Source organism: Rhinolophus sinicus, chromosome 16, assembly GCF_057876585.1.
Source record: "Rhinolophus sinicus isolate RSI-liver-muscle chromosome 16, RSI-T2T, whole genome shotgun sequence".
NCBI lineage: Eukaryota > Metazoa > Chordata > Mammalia > Chiroptera > Rhinolophidae > Rhinolophus > Rhinolophus sinicus.
This window is the reverse complement of record NC_142516.1, coordinates 21,824,555-21,844,249: the sequence shown is the minus strand read 5'-3', so window position 1 is coordinate 21,844,249 and position 19,695 is coordinate 21,824,555. Positions and strand designations below refer to the sequence as shown.

Genomic DNA, 19,695 nt, shown 5'->3' with positions numbered 1-19,695 from the left:
CAATACAGTCAAATAATCCACAGAAAATCAAAGCACGTCAGGGGTAGTTTCCTCTACCATGACTTGAGCTGTGATGAGGGGAGACACAGCATCTTCTTTACCTTGCTTCCCTCTCCATTGCCTAGCACAAGCGCACAGCGTGTACTAAATGGTGTGTGCACCATACCTGTGTACTGAATCAATTAGATACTGAGCTTGACCATTATAAGCTAGGTTGTATACTTCGCTAAGTTTTGTTGTAGCCTCAAAGTAAATGAGATACCAAGAGTTTGAACACTTGGTTCCAGGGCCTGGAAATAAAATACAAAAAGTGACAAGTTAAGCCGGTTGAAACAAATATAAATCCCCCAAGTGTCCCACAAAATTAACGCATGAACTTTGCTGACATATAAAAATATTTCAAGAATGTTACATGAAAACTATAGATCCTAAATAGTACATGTCCATTGAGCATGATTTTGAAATGACTTCTATAACTGTATTCACAAAGACCAGAATACAGAATTAAAAGAGGAAAGGAATCACTGTTTGAACAACTACAATGTATCAAGCACGTTCTATGTTATGGTATTAATAGTTTAGAAAGGCCTGCGTTTGAGCCTTGGCTCAAAGGACCTAGGGAAATTTATTGAATCTCTCTAAATTTCCTCATCTATATTTTTTTCAAATTTTGAATATTTCCTAGATGTCAAATCCAAAGGATACATCAGTAAACAAGACCAACACAATCCTGCCCCCATTTGGTTAACTGTCTAGTAGAAAAACAATAATTCAATCATACAAAATATACTTGTTGCATACCTATCATATGCCAGGTAAAATTCTAAGCAATGATGAAATGAACAAAAGAGGCCCATGTGCTCATGGAATTTACACCCTAGTGTGGGGGGAGGCACATAATCACATAAACAGGTAAACAAAAAATATTAATATAAATGTTATGCAAACTATCAAAATAGGATAATGTGATCAAATGTATCTGTGTAGCTACGAGATTAGCTGATCTACCTTCATGAGAAAATGATATTTAAGCTGAAATGTAAATGATATCAAGTAGCCAGGCTGGTAAACACATAATGGAATAAAGCATTCTAGGGAGAAGAAATAATTGTTTAAAAAGTGGGGAGGGGGACATAAGGAATGAGGTAAGACCAGATGTGGTTAAAGAATGGTGGGCAAGACGGCAAGTATAAAACAAATATCCAACAGGTAGGCACGGACCAGCCATGTAAGGCTGTGAATTGGAATAAAGAGTTCGTATTTTATTCGGAGTGTGAGAGGAGGCCGATATAACCTCTGTAGTGGTTTTTACATGTGTCCAGTACTTCTTTGATATTTCTCCTTTCAAGAGGTGGAGCCTTATTTCTCTCCCCTTAAGGATGGGCTGAATTTAGTGACTCACTTCTAATGAACAGAATAAAGGGAAAACAATGGTATACTGCTCAAGTAGGTCATCGAACACATTGTGACTTCCATCTCACACACTGTCTCTGGGATCAATTGCCGCGGGAGAAAACCCGCTACCATATTGTGACAGACACGTTAGCAGTCCTATGGAAGAGTCCCAAATGGTAAGAAGCTGAGGCCTCTGGCCAAAAGAAACTGAAGAGTTGGGGCCTCCTACCAATGGCGAAATGAGTGAACTTGGGAACAGATTCTCCAGCCTAACTCATGCATTTGGATTACTATGGCCCCAGCCAACATCTTGATTACAATCTCATGAAACCTTAATTTAGAACCACCAGATAAACTATTCCAGAATTCTTCACCCAAAGAAACCATAAGACGATAAATGTTTATTGTCCTAAGGCACTACATTTCGGGTAACTTGTTACACATCAATAGATAACTAGTACATATTTGGTACCTGGAACTGGGGCAATGCTGTAACAAAACCTAAAATATGGGATTGGCTTTCAAATTGGGCAGTGGAAGCTGAACGAACTTTGAGGAGTTACTAAAAGCAAAAAGAGTTCTGAAGAAACTTTGTAGAAGCATGATGACCATGGAGGCTATGGGTGAAGGCTTAAAGGAAAGTAAGAAAAATCTTTTTGGAAACTGGAGAAAAGGGGATTCTTGTTACGTACTGGCAGAAAATCATCCTCAGTAATGTGGAAATTAGAAAATACACCTAATGAAATGGGTGATCTAGTTAAGGAGATTTCAAGGCAGATTTTGAAGGTGCTACCTGGTTTCTTCTTGCTTCTAGTAAAATGGAATAGGAGGGGCAAATGCTAAAGGAAACACTATTAAATAAAAAGAAGCCAGGAATGACTATATTTGAAAATCCCTAGCTTCTCCAGATGGCAAGTGATGCTAAAGTTAACAATGGCTTCCAGGCAAAAATAAAGTCCAGGGAACTGTCAGGAAAGCAAGGACTAAAGATGAACTAATAGTGTGACTATAAAATGTGAAGATTTTAGAAGGATTCAAACTGGTGTTCCACAGATCCATTCAGTGAAACAGGTCTCCTAAGAAACTTAAAGGTTATCCCTCAAGAATCCCAGCAGAAGCCCAAATTAGAGAAAGGCATATCATAAAGAGACTTGTGGGTATGGTTTGTCTAATGGAGTGAGGCCAATAAGATTCACAAGAGACCCATAAAATTTTTAAGATAATTATATTGGCAGAAACACCACCAGCTTGGACTAAAAGAGACAGATAAGTATAAAGTGAAAAGAAGCTTTTGTACCCCCAAACTTCCACAAAGGCAGGGAGCAAGCTGAGCAACTATGAAGCTGCAAACATGGGCTACCTTCTATGAAAAAGGATGACTCACAGGGCAGTACTAGGAGCCATGAAGAATTATTCCCAGTCCTTGAGTCTTAACCAAGGAACTGCTAACCTTGTCTGGCTGGATTTCAGAACGCTAGGAACCAGTGGCTCCTCTTTTCTCCATTTTCAAACAGAAGTATACAGCATACTTCACTTTCGAACAGAAGTATGTAGGTTATCCTATGCCTCTACCTTCACGGGTTTGGGGTGGGGGTTCTTTTTGTTTAAAAAAAAACAACAGTGTCTATAGTGGTTATCCTATGCCTGTCCTACCACTGTAAGTTGGGTGTCTGGGAAGCAGGTAACTTGTCTCTTTAGTTTACAGGACTTCAAATCATAAAGAATTATAGTCAAGGCACTATACTTAAGGAACAAGAGCCTCACCTGAATCATTTTTAGATGCCAACATCTTGGATTTCCAGCTAATGCCGTAAATGGATGAGAGTTTAGAGAGGGTTGGAGGGCGGGGTTGTTTGCAGGTGAGAAGAATGCAAACAACTTGTGGTCAGAGGGTGGAGTGTGGTAGTTTTCAAATTTTCACAAATTCTTTGCTATTTCTCCCTTGGACAGGTGGAGTCTTATTTCCCTCTCCTCAAGTATTGGCTGAACTTATAACTCATAGAATAAAGCAGAAGTGACGGTATGCTACTTTTGAGGACAGGTCATAAAGACACTCCAGCTTCCATCTTACTCTCTGTCTCTCTCTGAGATGATTCACTGTAAGGGAAGCCAGTGCCATGTCGTGAAGACAACTGACCAGCCTGATGCACAGGCTGACAGGACCAGGACCTGAGGTCTCTAAGCAATAGCCAGATGGATCTGAGGCCTCCTACCAGCAGACACCAAGGGGTCTAGAACCAGCCAGGTAAGCCACTCCCAAATTTCTGACACAAAGAAATCAAGATGATACATGCTTGTAGTTTTAAACCATAATTTGGGGGATAATTTATTTTGCAGCAGTAAATAACTAACACAAACCCAAACGTATGTTTTTTTAAAAGAACAATCTCTTCTGGGGGCAAAGAAGATTGCTAACATGGCAAAAGTAGACCGATTAGGAAGCAGTTGCATAGCCCAGGTAAAAGATGATGTTGGCTTGAAACAAGGTGACGATAGTCAAGATGGAGGAAAATGGACGAATTCAGGAATGTCCTAAATATATTTGACTTGCTGGATGGATTAGGTTGGTGCTGTGAAAGACGACCTCCAAATTTGTGGCATGAGAAATGAGGTGCATTGCCATAACATTAACATCTCTACGTGGCAGGCACAAAAAAGCATTTTGCATGAATAACTTAATTTAATCCTCACAATCTTAGACGTAGTCGCTACTTTTCCCCCTGTTTACAGATAATGAAACTGACATTAAAGGATGCCTGTTTAAGGTCACACAGCTATTAAGTGGTGAAGCCAAGATTCAGAGTCAGATAATTTGACTCTGAGGCCATACTTTTTTCCCTAGCACATAACTGACATACAACATTGTGAAAGTCTGTGTACGTGACGATGTGATACATGTATATACTGCAAATGCTTCCACATATATTCCAGCCTATACATTACAAATTGTTACCACAGTAGGGTTAGTTAACACCTCCATCAAATGATTTTTTTTTAATCTACTCTCTTAGCGAGTATATAATACAGTACTGTTAACTATAGTCACTATGCTGTACATGAGATTCCCCAGAACTTACTCATCTTATAACTGGAAATTTATCCCCTTTGATTTATCTCCACATTTTCCCTAGCACCCAGCCCGTGGCAACCACCAACTCTGCACTCTTTTTTTGTGAGTTTGGCTTTTCTGGTTGCCACAAATAAAGTGAGATCATACGGCATTTGCCTTTTCTGTCTGACAGTTCACTTAGCATACTGCCCTCAAGGACCATCCACATTGTCGCAAATGGCAGGATTTCTTTCTTTCTCATGGCTAAATCATATTCCATTGTATATTTATACCACATTTTCTTTATCCATTCATCCAGAGAGAGGCACTTAAGTTGTTCCCATATCTTGGCTATTGTGAATAATGCTGCAATAAACATAGGAGTACAGATCTCTTCAAAATCCTGATTTTGTGTGTTTTTTTTAATATATACTCAGAAGTGGGATTACTGGATCATATTTCAGCTCTATTTTTAATTTTTTTGAGGAATCTCCGTACTGTTTCGCATAGTTGGTTGTACCAATTTACATTCCTACCATAAGTGCACAAGGGAGTCCTACATTCTCGCCAACACACATCTTTCTGATAATAGCCTATTCTAACAGGTGTGAAGTGATATCTTTTTGTGGTTTCAATTTGCATTTCCCTGATGATTAGTGACGTTGAGCATATTTTCATATATCTGTTGGCCATTATATATGTCTTCTTTAAAAAATATGTATTCAGTGCCTCTGCCCACTTTTAAATCAGATTGGGGTTTTTTCTATTGAGTAGTATGAGGAGTTCCTTACATATTTTGGATATTAACCCCTTATTAGACAGCTGGTTTGCAAATATTTCCTCCTATTCTGTAGGTTATCTTTTCATTCTGCTGATTGTTTATTTTATCTTGCTGTGCAGAAGCTTTATAGTTTGATGTTATCCCATTTGTTCATTTTTGCTTTTGTTACTTGTGCTTTTGGTGTCAAATCAAAAAATCATTGCTAAGACCAATGTCAAGGAGATTTTTTCCTGTTTGTTCTATGACCTTTAGTTTCAGGTGTTACATTTAATCCATTTAAGTGAATTATTGTGAGTGGTGTAAGAGAGGGAGGGATCCAGTTTCATTTTTTTGCATGTGATTATCCGGTTTTCCCAACACCATTTATTGAAGAAACTGTCCTTTCCCCACTGAGTATTCGTGGCTCCCCTGCCAAAATTAGTTGACCATATACGTGCAGGTTTATTTCTGAGCTCTCAATTCTGTTCCATTGGATTATGTGGCTGTTTTTATGCCAGTACAATATTGTTTTAATTACTGTAGCTTTGCAACATAGCTTTAAATCAGGAAGTGTGATACCTCCAGTTTTGTTCTTTCTCAGAATTGCTCTGGCTAGTTGTGATCTTTTGTGATTTGATACAAATTTTAGGATTGTTTTTCTCTTTCTGTGAAAAATGCCATTGGTATTTTGATGGAGATTGCATTGAGTCCATAGATGTAGTATGGACATTTTAATTATAGTAATTCTTCTGATCCATGAACATGAAATATATTTTCATTTATTTGGATCTTCTCCAATTTCTTTCATCAAAGTCCTAGAGTTTTCAGTGTAAAGTGTACAGATCTTTCACCTCCTTGGTTAAATTTATTCTTAAGTATTTTATTATCTTTGATGCTACTGTAAATAGGATTGTTTTATTTCTTTTTCAGTTATTTTGTTGTTAGCATAAACACGATTTCTGTATATTGATTTTTTAAATTAAATGTATTGAAGTAACATTGGGTTAATAACATTACGAGGTCTGACAATTAAGTTTGTGATCTTGTTGCAACAATGTTGCTAACCTTTTTTGATATCAGAGGGATTACTCATTATGAATATGTACCAACTAGATAACCAGTTAGCCAAGTTTACTATTTGGACGTGCTCAAAAGGCTGCGTGAAAAAGACGAACTGAACTTTTCACCAACAATTCATGGCTCTTGCATCACAACAATGCACCAGCTCACACAGCACTGTCTGTGAGGGAGTTTTTAGCCAATAAACAAATAACTGTACTGGAACACCCTCCCTACTCACCTGATCTGGCCCCCAATGACTTCTTTCTTTACCCGAAGTAAAATATTTCAAGGAAATATTGAAAGGAAGACATTTTGATGACATTCAGGACATCAAGTGTAATACGACGACAGCTCTGATGGCCATTCCAGAAAAAGAGTTCCAAAATTGCTTTGAAGGGTGGACTAGGAGCTGGTATGGGTGTATAACTTCCCAAGGAGACTACTTCGAAGGTGACTGTAGTGATATTCAGCAATGAGGTATGTAGCAATTTTTCTAGGATGAGTTCGCGAACTTAATTGTCTGAACTCATATGTAAATTTCGTGTACAACTTTATAATTCAGTATCTGTACATTCTATTGCATGCTCACCACCAAAAGTAATTTCCTTCCATTACCATAGCAGCCAAGAAGAATCTTCAAGCAGGGGATAACATGCTACCTTTTCTTTTTAATTTATTTTGAATTATGGTTGATTGCCTGTTGATTTCCTTAAATTTTACTGAATTTGTTTATTAGTCCTACCAGTTTTTTAGTGGAGTCTTTAGGATTTTCTCTATATAAGGTCATGTCATCTGCAAACAGAAACAATTTTACTACTTCCTTTCCAGCTTGGATGCCTTTTATTCCTTTTTATTGCCTTAACACTCTGGCTAAGACTTCCAGTACTGTGTTGAATAGGTGTAGTGAGAATGGGTACCCTTGTCCTGTTCCTGATCTTAGAAGAAAATCTTCCAACATTTCACCATTGAGAATGATGCTAGCTATGGGCTTATCAAAAATTGCCTTTATAATGCTGAGGTATGTCCTTGCTATACCAATTTGTTGAGAGTTTTCATCATGAAAAGATGTTGAATTTTGTCAAATGCTCTTTCTGCATCTATTGTTGATGATCATATGATTTTGTTTCTTTCATTCTATTAATGTGGTGTATCATATTTCTTGATTTGCATATATTGAACCATCCTTGCATCCCAGAGTGAATCCTACTTGACCGTGGTGTATGATCCTTTTAAGGTGCTAGTGGATTTGATTTGCTAGTATTTTGTTGATAATTTCTGCTATATTCATTAGGGATATTGGCCTGCAGTCCTCTTTCCTTGTAGGGTCCTTATTGGTTTTGGTATCAGGGCAATACTGCCAAACCATAGTTTTAAATACTACCCACAATGCCTCACAAAACTCCAATGGAACAGGTGTTACTATCATTCACTTTACAAATGAGAAAATTGGACACAATGGAGATTATGAGAATTAGGATTTAACCAGATAGTTTGACTCCAGAGCCTAGCCTCTTAACCCCGTAGCCATATTGCCTTCTCTGCCTTATGATATTTATAAGAGGATTAAATGAAATGATCCAAATATTGTATTTAACACAGTACCCAGTTTATGCTAAGCACTCAAATGTGTATTATAATTAGCTCTCTTATTTAATTCTTAGGTATTATTCAAGATAAGAAAATTGATAAAGGGGCCAAAAACATACAATGGAGGAAAAAAACCCTCTTCAATAAATGGTGCTGAGAAAATTGGAAAGCCACATGCAAAAGTATGAAACTAGACTGTTATCTGTCGCCATATACCAAAATGAACTCAAAATGGATCAGAGAGTTAAATATAAGACCTGAAACAATAAACTGCACAGAAGAGAGAATAGGTACTAAATTTACAGACCTTGGGTTCAAAGAGGATTTTATGAATTTAACCTCAAAGGCAAGGGAAGTAAAAGCAAAAATAAATGAATGGGACCAAATCAAACGAAAAAGCTTCTGCACAGCAAAACAAACCATCAACAAAACAAAGAGGCAATCTACTGAATGGGAGGAGATATTTGCAAACAATTCCTTCAATAGGGGGTTGATATCCAAAATATGTAAAGAACTCGTACAACTCAACAACAAAAAATCCAATTAAAAAATGGGCAGAAGACCTGAACAGACACTTCTCCCAAGAAGACATAAAAAGGACAAACAGATGTATGAAAAAATGCTCAACTTCACTAGCTATTAGGAAAACGCAAAGATATCACTTCACACCTGTTAGAATGGCTATCATCAACAAGACAATGGCAAGTGTTGGAGAGGCTAAGGAGAAAAAGGAACCCTCATATACCATGGGTGGGAATGTAAATAGGTGCAGCTGCTATGGAAAACAGTATGGAGGTTCCTCAAAAAATTGAGAATACAATTACCATATGACCCAGCAATCCCTCTCTTGGGTATCTACCCAAAAAATCTTAAAACATTTACCGTAAAGATATATGTACCCCTATGTTTATCACAGCATTATTTACAGAGGCCAAAACATGGAAACAACCAAAGTGTCCTTCAATAGGTGATTGGATAAAGAAGATGTGGTACATATACACAATGGAATACTACTCGACCATAAGATAAGATGAAATACTGCCATTTGCAACAACTTTGATGGATCTTGAGATTATTATGTTACGCAAAATAAGTCAGACAGAAAAAGTTGAAAACCAAATGATTTCTCCTATATGTGGGATATAAAACTGAAAGCAACAAAGGAACAAGACAAACAAAGAAACAAAACTCACAGATACAGACAACAGTTTAGTGGTTACCAGAGGGTAAGGGAGGATTAGAAGAGGGGAAAAAGGATCAATATACGGTGATGGAAGGAGAACTGACTCTGGGTGATGAACATGCAATGCAATATATACAGATGATGTATTATAGAAATGTACACTTGGAACCTATATAATTTTACTAACCAGTGTCACCCCAATAAACTTAATTTAAAAAAAGAAAATGAACATTGACACTGAGTGAAATTATGTACTGGCTCACACTGCTAAGAAGCAGCCTAGATTAGAATGTGAACACAGGTTTATCTTACACCAAAGCCCACCAAGTAGTATTATATTATATTATATTATATTATATTATATTATATTATATTATATTATATTATATTATGTATTATATTATATTATACCTGGTCCTATATTATAGTAAAATAAGACCAGGTCTTATATTATAGTAAAATAAGACTGGGTCTTAATTTTTGCTCCAAAAGATGCCTTAGAACTGATTGTCCGACTAGGTCTTATTTTTGGGGAAGCATGGTATTTCCCTCCTTTACAGATGAAGGACCTAAAATTTGGAGAGATTAAGAATGTGGGGACAGAGTCTCATAGAGCAGTTTCCAGGCTCTCGGCCTCGCGTGGGGAGGTGCTGGCTCAGGTGGTGAATGACCATCGACTTTGATTGGTTGGCCATCAGCTGTAACCAGTTAGCCAATTGACTACTGATATAACTGCCGGGACTGCATTGATTGGTTGGTTGGTTGGCAGGCAGAAGAAGTGAATGGCAGACTGCTTGCTGATCTTGCGGATACTATTGTGTGTGTCTCACCCAGTTGCCAGCAAGAAAATAGTGGTATGACTCCCCTATCTATGGCTCCATTGTTCCTTTTTGGCCTCACCATATCCTGCATTCTTATGTGGGGAGGAGGACCAGAGACTCCACATGGCACTCTGCATGACAAAGAATTTGCCCTTGGGCGGCCGGATGGCTCAGTTGGTTAGAGCGAGAGCTCTCAACAATAAGTTTGCCGATTCCATTCCCACATGGGCTGGTGGGCTGCGCCCGCTGCAACTAAAATTGAAAACGGAGACTGGACTTGGAGCTGAGCTGCGCCCTCCACAACTGACTTGGAACTGATGGGCCCTGGAGAAACACACTGTTCCCCAATATTCCCCAATAAAAAAATTTTTTTAAATAAAATAATTTGCCCAAGGTCACAAAGCCAGTAAGTTGCCTACATGCTTCATCACTATGCTTCCTCTTTCCTGCCAGGATTGTATCGAGGATGAAGGGAATGACAGCTGGTGAAAGTGCCTTGTAAATTATAATGTGCCCAATAATATTCTAGCGATTTTTCTACAAAATAGGAGGCATATTATACTGGGAATCACAGCATGGAGTTGCCCTGACACTAGAGTCCGGAGAATGCCTGAAAGAACCGGAAAAGAGAGCAGAAAAGGCATCCCATGGGGAAGAAATAGAATCTGATATACCGAAGAACTCTGTTGTGGAATAAAAGAAGAACTAGGGCTTACTTGATACCCTCTAACAAAGGGTGTCAAGAAGTACCAAACCCTAACAAAGTATACCCTTGCAGTCAAGAGCACGATCTCTCGTGTCACTTTGCCTGGGTTTCAGTTCTGGCTCTGCCATGTGGCAAGTTATCTAACATTTCTGTGACTCGGTGTTCTCACCTGTAAAATCAAGAATAGTACCTATCTCATAACGCCATTGTGGGGACTAAATTAGTAAATGTAGGTAAAGTACTTAGAATAGTGTCCACTATATAGTAAACACTATATACCGTGTTTCCGAGAAAATAAGACCTAGCTGGACCATCAGCTCTAATGTGTCTTTTGGAGCAAAAATTAATATAAGACCCGGTCTTATTTTACTATAATATAAGACTGGGTATAATATAATTATAATATATAATATAACATTATTATAATATATATATATATAATATAATTATAATATATATATATAATATAATTATAATATAACATTATATTATATAATACTGGGTCTTATATTAATTTTGCTCCAAAAGACACATTGGAGCTGATGATCCAGCCAGGTCCTATTTTTGGGGAAACATGGTAATTGTTAGAGATTAACAATGTTATGCTTCAAGAATCTCATGTTTGTGATGTTATTCTTATTTTCTAGAGTAATTAACAGTAATCTCTTGATTGAAATGAAGTTTTTTAGTTTAATTACTTATTCTGTGGGGAGGCAAGAAAATAAGTGAAGACCATCAAGAAGAAAAAAAATGGTGGCACCCCAGACAAAAGAATAAAGAACGTGTTAATCCCCTGGGACCTGAACAGTAAGGGAGCCAGCCCAGGAAAGAGATGTTCCTCTCTGGGCTTAACTCAAGTAGAAGCAAAAGGGGGCACATACTAAACTTGACAAACTCAGGAGACCCTCCAAAGACTGAAAGTAACCACAGAGGGTGGTGTGAAGGTAAAAGTTCCTACCCAAAGTCGGGTCATGGTGGGCAGTCACGTCTAGACCTATAGCTTCCTTAACAAAGGGCAACCTTTACGTTTGAAATTGTCTATCGTCTTTGTGCATCTAATACACCTTTGAAAAATCAGAGTAATCTTTTCTAGGCCCCTCAAAGGCACAACTGCCAGAGCAGGAGACCACATTGTTATCTTGTTGCACACATACCATCTCTATCCTCTGTAAATGTTAACTATCCTCTACCCACCAATGTAAAAGGAGTACGTGTCTCTATGTTTTGCTTTTTATCCAATCTCAGAGATTTCCCTGCTGTGCTTTCTCCTGCCTCCCTAACCTACCATCAGTGGATTTCCTCCTTAGGTCTCCTCCTTTGATTCTAATATATAACATAATCTGCAAAACTGCCACTCTCCAGGGCATTTTCTCAATCCGTTGAGATTTTTCTTCCTGGCAATTGTCATCAGTTTGGCTCAAATAAACTCTTATAAGACTTTTTCTTAGGCTGGGTGTTCTTTTGTTGACACTCAACAATTAGTAGATATAAATTATCTACTAATAATTTATCTACTAATAATAACAATTAGTAGATATAAATTATCTACTAATAATTTATAGCTATTAATTAATTTATATCACTTAGTAGATATAAAAATCCTAATCAGCTATAGAAACCAATATGGAAGAAAACACCAAGTCATGGGAGGTGCTTCAACAGGCAGAAACAAGGGGCAGTTGCACTTCCTTTATACACCATTTTGTTTGAATTTCGTGTTTTACCTTTGCAATTAAAAACTCACATACGAGTAAGTATATTCACATACACAACTCGGCAAAGAGGAACTCATGTACTGTGTTCGTCTCCAGTTTAGTGAGACAAGAATCCTGAAAAGCTGCCAAGACAGTGCAGAGAAATGGGAAGACGAGGTGAGCTATCTCAGAATAAATGTAAAGGGTCTGTACAATGATGAATGAAGTAAATCCGTCGTAGACAGGAAGATGAGTGGGTGGTGGAATAACATTCCACATCAGGGTGGAGCTGTGTGGCAAATCTCCCTCTTCCCTCCCTTGGATAAAAACAGTATAAGACTGCAAGTGGGAGTTTTGACAGGAAGAATAAAGTGATTATTAAAGAAGGTGGGGGAGTTGTTCTGCACAAAGTATGTTTGGGACTCAGCCCAGAGCTTTTCAAAAAATTGTCTGGATTCAAAAATATAGAACAAATGAGTGTATATAACGTACAGTTTAAAGAAATGAAAGGAAGACATAGGTACCCACCACCAAGCTGAAGGGAACTTTGCCAGTACCTCTGGCAAGCCCTGTGCCCTGCGGGACACTCCCCTTTTTCATCACCCCCTCCCCTCCCCAGAAGAAACCACTGTCCTCACTTTGTGCTCATCATTCCCTTAATATAACCATTGCTCATGTTATATCCCTAAATGATACATGGTTTTGTTTTGCCTGGTTTTGAACCTTTAATTTATTTTTCGCTCAACATGATGGTTGTGAGATTCATCTATGCTGATAATTACATCCAGGGTTCATTCATGTCACTGCTGTATGGTATCTCATTGTACGAACATAGCACAATTTATTGAAACATCCTACTGTTAAAAGACATTGGGTAGTGCCCAGTTTGAGGCCATTAGAAGTAAAGCAACGATCAAAATTCCAATCCATGTCTCTAACACACATGCAGGAGTTTCTCTAGGGGTGTGGATTTAGGAGTGGAATGCTGGGCCATAGGTAATACCCACCTTCTATTTTAACAGTTTGCATCAAACTGTTTTCCAAAGTGGTTGTACCACTGACATTTCCATCACCTCCACATTCCTAACATTTGTTCTCACTGTGCTTTTAACTTTTACTTCACTGATTTCTAACGAAGCTGAACGTCTTTTCACATACCTTTTCGACATGTTTCCTCTCCCGCAAGAGGACTATTTTACCAATTTTTAATGTGTACTCTTAGTTTTGATTCGTTAGACTCCTTTATTTATTCTGGGTACGTACTACAATCCATGTGTTGGTTCTTTGTGCTGCAATTACATTAGCCCACTTTATGCCTTATCCTTTCAATCTTGATGGAGTCAAATCTGTCAAATTCTGCTTGGAGTTCGTACTTTTGGTGTACTAAGAAATCCTTTCCCGCCATCAGGAGCTGAAGATAGTGCCCTATTTTTTGCCCTAATAGTGTTGTAAGTTTTCAGTTTCACATTGACGTTCCTAACCATCTGAAATTTATTTTTGTATATTGTGTGACAGTGAACTAGTTTCATGTGTTTCTACTTAGATAACTAATTGTCCCAGACCCATTTAAAAAAAAAAAAAAAAAGTTCTTCCTTTCCTCACTGACCAGCAGTGCCAATTCTGTGACTTACCAAGTTTCCATATATATATAGGGATCTGTTTCTAGTTCTCCATTCTGTTTCACTAGCGTATTTGCCCACCTCTATTCTAATGCCCACATTGTCTTAATTACTATAGCTTTATAATAAGTTTTGAAATCTGGTAGAGTAAGTCTACCAACCATGTTTCTCTCCTGACTATTCTTGGCTCTTTAGTCTGTCATACAAATTTTAGAATTACCTTTATCAAACTCTACTTTTAAAAATCCTGCTTTCATTGGACTTGTGTTAAATTTATAGATCAATAGGGAAAATGGACGTGCCTATAATATCAATTCATCTTACCATGAATACAAGACTTCTCTCTCATTTATTTAGACGTACTTTGGCTTTCCATAAAATTTTAAAATTTTCTCCACAACATTTGACATCTCTTGTTATACATATATTCCTAGGAACCTCATTTTTATTCTAACCAGTAGTGTCTTACAATTAACTTTTCTGCTTGTTATTAATGTAGAGAAATGCAGTTGACTTCAGTATCCTACAATCAGTGAGCTTACTAACGCTCCTAATTTTTATAATTTACTTGTAAACTCTTGAGTTTTCTATGTAGATAATTATACCACAATAAGAGTCTTAATTTCTCCTTTCCTATCTTTCCACTTTCACTTCTCCCTGTCTTGTTGCACTGGTTAGGATTTCCAGTACAGTGTGGAATAGAAGATGTGACAGCAGGCATCCTTGTTTCTGGTTTTAAAGGAGATGTTTGTTTTCAATGTGACTTGCTGCCGTGATGTTAACTGTAGGTTTTCTGTAGATGTACTGTATCAGGTTAAGGAAGTTTTCTCCTGTGACTAGTTTGCTAACTGCTATTTATCATGATTCGAAGTCGAATTTAATTGAACGATTTTTCTGTACCTATTAGCAAGAAAATACATATTTCGAATGCAGAAAATTGTATACATGTGTCTAATATTGACTCAACCTTGCATTCCTAGAATAAAGCCCGTAGTACCCATAAATGTTTACTTGGAGAGTCAGAAGAGGTTAGATGGTATTAGAGCAGAAACAACCTGATTAAAACTCAGTCAACTGTACGTACAGTGCCAGTCCTATTTGCTCACCTCAAGACCCTGTCTCCTCGATGGCATCCTTCCGACTTCTCCAGGCCTTCTCTGAGCTTTTAGAGAACATCTCATGTTCATTTGACACTGGGCATGTGCTATTATTTTATCCATGTCCTGACTCCCAACTAGAATACAAGTCCCTCCAAGAGCAGCTATTAGTCAGCACACAACTGCTTTCTTAAAATGCTTTAAATAATCTTGTGGATAAGAGGGTGAAGCATGACTTGAATAATAATGCAGCATCCTCAGAAAAAGAGACTACTAAATACGAGTTTCTAGAAAGCTGCAGTTTTAATCCACTGACATTCACTGAAACTTTAAAAAAAAAGCATTCTTAATTGTACTCCACACTTTCCTGCTTTGTTAACAGTATTCCGGCCATGCTACATTTTTCGACTTGAAGCATAATTTAACTTGTTGAGTACAGTCAATCATTAGAAATATCAACTATGGTATTGTGCTAAAGATATTGGCTGTGGGTACATAACGAGTGGGATGCAGAACCTCAGCTATAGCCTTGAATGAGTCATTAACAGGGAAGGAAAAAGAACTGGCATTTTCCCCCTTTGGCATTGACCTCTAGTTAACTCAGCAGCGATTCACACATTCCTCCTCCACTCCCTACTCTCTCCAGCCTCTTTCACCCCAGAATTACACAACAGAGCTGTAGGACTGATACATTTTTAGCAGTGGCACTGTGAAAAATTATCATTTCTCCAGATTACAACAACCTTCCAGCTTATTTTTCCATTGTGGACTCTCTTCTCTGTACCTCCTACAAGCTGACCTCTTCACTGCTTCCAATCTCTAGAAAGGACACAGCACATGGTGCAACTAAGGGCATATAATCTGTAGCCAGGTTGCCTGCGTTCAAATCCCAGTTTGACATTTATAGCTGAAAGTGCCATGACAAGTTATTTAACCTCACTGCTCCTCAGTATTCTCATCTATGTAATGAGAATAAACATCTATCTACCTCATAGGACTGTTACGAGAACTAAATGAGTTAATATTTATAAAGGGCTTAGAACATAGCCTGGTGCACAATGTTAAACAAATGAATACTGTCAAGTTGAACTCCACCATGCTCTGATCTTTGTGGCTCTTAAAACTACTCCAGGGCCGGCCCGGTCGGTGGCTCAGGCGGTTAGAGCTCTGTCCTCCTAACTCCGAAGGCTGCCAGTTCGATTCCCACATGGGCCAGTGGGCTCTCAACCACAAGGTTGCCAGTTCAATTCCTCGAGTCCCGCAAGGGATGGTGGGCTCTGCCTCCTGCAACTAAGATTGAACACGGCACCTTGAGCTGAGCTGCCTCCCGGATGGCTCAGTTGTTGGTTGGAGCGCGGGCTCTCAACCACAAGGCTGCTGATTCAACTCCCATAAGGGATGGTGGGCTGAGCCCCTGCAACTAGCAACGGCAACTGGACCTGGAGCTTAGCTGCACCCTCCACAACTAAGACTGAAAAGAACAACAACTTGAAGCTGAACAGAACCCTCCACAACTAAGATTGAAAGGACAACAACTTGACTTAGAGAAAACTCCTGGAAGTGCACACTGTTCCCCAATAAAGTCCTGTTCCCCTTCCCCAATAAAATCTTTAAAAAAAAAAAAAAAAAACTACTCCAGTAGTTTGGGTTGTAGTTGTATTGGTGGTGAAGGTGGTATTCTTTTGCGGGAGGCGGCACAGTGCATACATTACCAACTGATCCTAGCCCTCCTTCCCACTGGTCAGGGCCTCTGTCAGCCATGCAAGGGAAGGGGGAGGGGGCTAGTCAGATGTTTTCATTCACTATTCTGTTAGCCAGTCTAAAATGAGCACATGTGAAGAAAATGGAAAATGGAGCTGTTTATTTAATTGAGCATAACAGGAATCTAGGGACATGTGTGACTACTATTTTCAAATATTTGCAGGGCTGGGATGGAGCATTTAAAATTGTTTGGACCAGCTCCGGGATCCCTATCACTGAACATGTTTAAGCAAGGGACCGGTGACCAGGTGTCGCAGACGCTGTAAGGAAGAATTTTTTAATTTAGAATCAGATAACCTTTAAGATTCCTTCTACCTCTAAAATCTGGGCAAAGTGTGAGTCATGAAGGCTTTGCCATCTAGTCGTGAGTCACACATCGCCAACGCTCCTCAAGGCACAAGATTCTTCCCTCCCTACAGTGAGCGCTTGGCACAGAACAACAGATCTAGGTGAGGAATTCCAGCCCTCGGGCTGTGTATAAGCCGCCTCACCGTAACAGAAACTTTTCTAAAACTACGCGCGTCAATTAGCTGATTGCAGACTTCTGGTACGACCAACCACTACAATAAAGCATATATCCCACATGAGATTTGGCAAAAGGATGTGCGTCCGGATTAACTATCAGACCGTCCTTCACTTCCCTCTTCCCAGGCGGGACAAAAGCCGACAGACGTGAGCAGGCAGGTTAAGGGGAAGGGGCAGCGTGGCCCGGGGTGAAGGGGGGACTGGCGAGCCGACACACACACGCATGTTAAGGCACAAAGGCCTCCGGGAGAGCACGCTGGACTTGGAGGCCAGTAGGAATGCCCCAGCCAGAGTGGCCACCAGTGTGGCTTTGGGCTGGGGATGCAAACGTGTGCCCGCAGTGGGTTAAAGGAGCGGCAACTAGCAGGGCAGCGAGGGCCCCGCAGGGATCCTCTCTGCCCGAGGGGAGCTAGGCTTGGCGGCCCACCAGCGGTGGGGGCTTCGCGGGCCGGGGCCGCCGGAACTGCAGCCCCAAGGCGGGTGCTATGGGGCAGGCCGGGCAGCGCACCTGCCGGTGGGGCACTCAGGTCTCCAACGGGGCTCCCCGCCCCGCAGCCTCCCTTGCAGCTCAGCCCACTCGGCCTCGCCGCCGAATTTCGGAGGGTCCCGACTCCCTCCGCCTCCGCCTCCGCCAGTCCCCAAGCCCAGACAGGCGGTCCGGCCCCGAAGTCGCAGTACCAGTGCGGAATGTGGGGCAGCGGCTGCCTCCGGCCCGGGCCCAGCCGCGCGAGCAGCCACCGCCATCGCGGTCCAAGGGAGACAAGGGGCCGGGCTGGGCGCTACTTTACCTGAGAAACCAGCGGGAGCAGCGTCTGCTCCACCGAGCGCGTTTTGATCTCGAGTCCCGAGTCCAAGGCGAAGCCGGACGACCCCGAGCCTTGCACTGCGCCGGCGCCACCGATGCCGGCGGGGCCCGGAGAGGAGGCCATGGCCGTCCGCAGGTCGCGCAGCCCAGACGCCAGGCCACTGCGGGCCCGCCGCCTGCCAGCCAGCCCGCCTGCAGCGCGATGCACCCGCGCCTCCCGAGGCCCCGCCCCCAACCCGGCCCGCCTCCGGGGTAGCCCCACCCCCGGCCTGCTCGGCAGCAGCCGAGCCCCGCCTCCGGAACAGCCCCGCCTGTGCCACGCCCCCACACGTTTTTGTCCAGGGTCCACCTTGCAGGCTGCCCCCTAACCAGGGCCTCGCCCCGTCTCCCTCTCCCGCCGCTCCTGGGACCACTCTTCTGTGGACCTCACACGCGTCTCACCCCACTAGAACATAGAAGACACCTGAGGGCTTCCCGCCTCCACGTGGCCTCTTACCACGACAAGGACACCGTCTCCGGCAAAGCTTCCAGTCCTTCTGATATGTGACTCGTCCTAACTCCTATTCCCGCGAAAATTTCTGGAAGCTGCGCTAGGAGTTGAAACTAACTGGTAGAACAGAGCCAGAGTCAGGTCTGTAGGGAGGGGATTTTACCCAGCGACAGGAATTCTACCTGTAATAGTCTCTCTGGAGTCCCAGTTTCCTCCACGCTGCTCCTTTTCTGACTGCATCTTTCTCACAAACACTTTGAACTGGACTGAAGAGGAAATATTTGGTAATGTAATTAAGGAGTCTCTAGGTACTCAGCAAGAAGATAGTGATTTGGGTATCTTTCAGGCTACTGTTTAGAATTACTCCTGAAAAGGAAATTAAAGAGCATATGGAAAAGCTTCACCTACTGTTCAATACTGTTAACTTTTTAAAACTGCTTTTCAAAATTACTTTTCCCCTATTGCCTACTACAGAAGAGTTTAACAGATCTGTTCAGTTACTGAAAAGATCATTCTTGGGTGTATACTTCTGACTAAATTCACTTAAGAGTAAGGCTAAAAGACGGAACCCCTGCATGACTGGGATGGAAGGGAGAGCTGAACACTTCTTACCCTAAGGATTCCAGGAGCAAAGATAAAAGGAGGTTGTCAGAAAGTACACACTTTCTTAAGAGGTCTAGGCTTAAGCAATAGACTGAGAAGCATGAAGAAATATTTTGTAAACTAGCACATACGGTATCTGCCAATGAGAAACTATTAGAGTAGAAAAGACTGAGGCTGGCTAGTGCAGCCTTATACCTTGGCCAGAATAATTTCTCCATCCATAATGTCAGATTGATGAGTTGCAGACCGCCAACTCAAGGTGTCAGCACGCTCTTTTCCAAGCAGTGTTGAAATGTGGTTCACGGTACTTCCGCTATGGGGTCAGTTCTACCTGCCAGTGCTGCACGGATAGCTTTGGTATTGAGTACAGCCATAGCTTAGGCTTGTTTTGTTCATTCAAAATATGCAGTTCCTTTCTACAACTTTTTTTCCCTCTGATTATTACTTCCCAGCCACCCACCTCACCATTTCCTTTTCTACCACAAGGCCACCTTATCCTGTGCACTGAGGGCCCCTGCTTCAGCCTGGGACCCTTTCA

The 19,695-nt window shown here is 40.8% G+C and overlaps 1 protein-coding gene across 1 annotated transcript in view; it reads right to left on the bottom strand.

The window, feature by feature from the left end:
- Positions 1-18,321, bottom strand: part of CTNNAL1 (catenin alpha like 1) — a 61,059-nt gene extending 42,738 nt beyond the window's left edge. Inside the window, exon 1 of the mRNA XM_019734180.3 lies at positions 18,048-18,321. Within this exon, the coding sequence (XP_019589739.2) occupies positions 18,048-18,188 (141 nt within the window). The 5' untranslated portion in view covers positions 18,189-18,321. The remainder of the gene's footprint in view (positions 1-18,047) is intronic.
- Between the last annotated feature and the right edge of the window lie 1,374 nt (positions 18,322-19,695).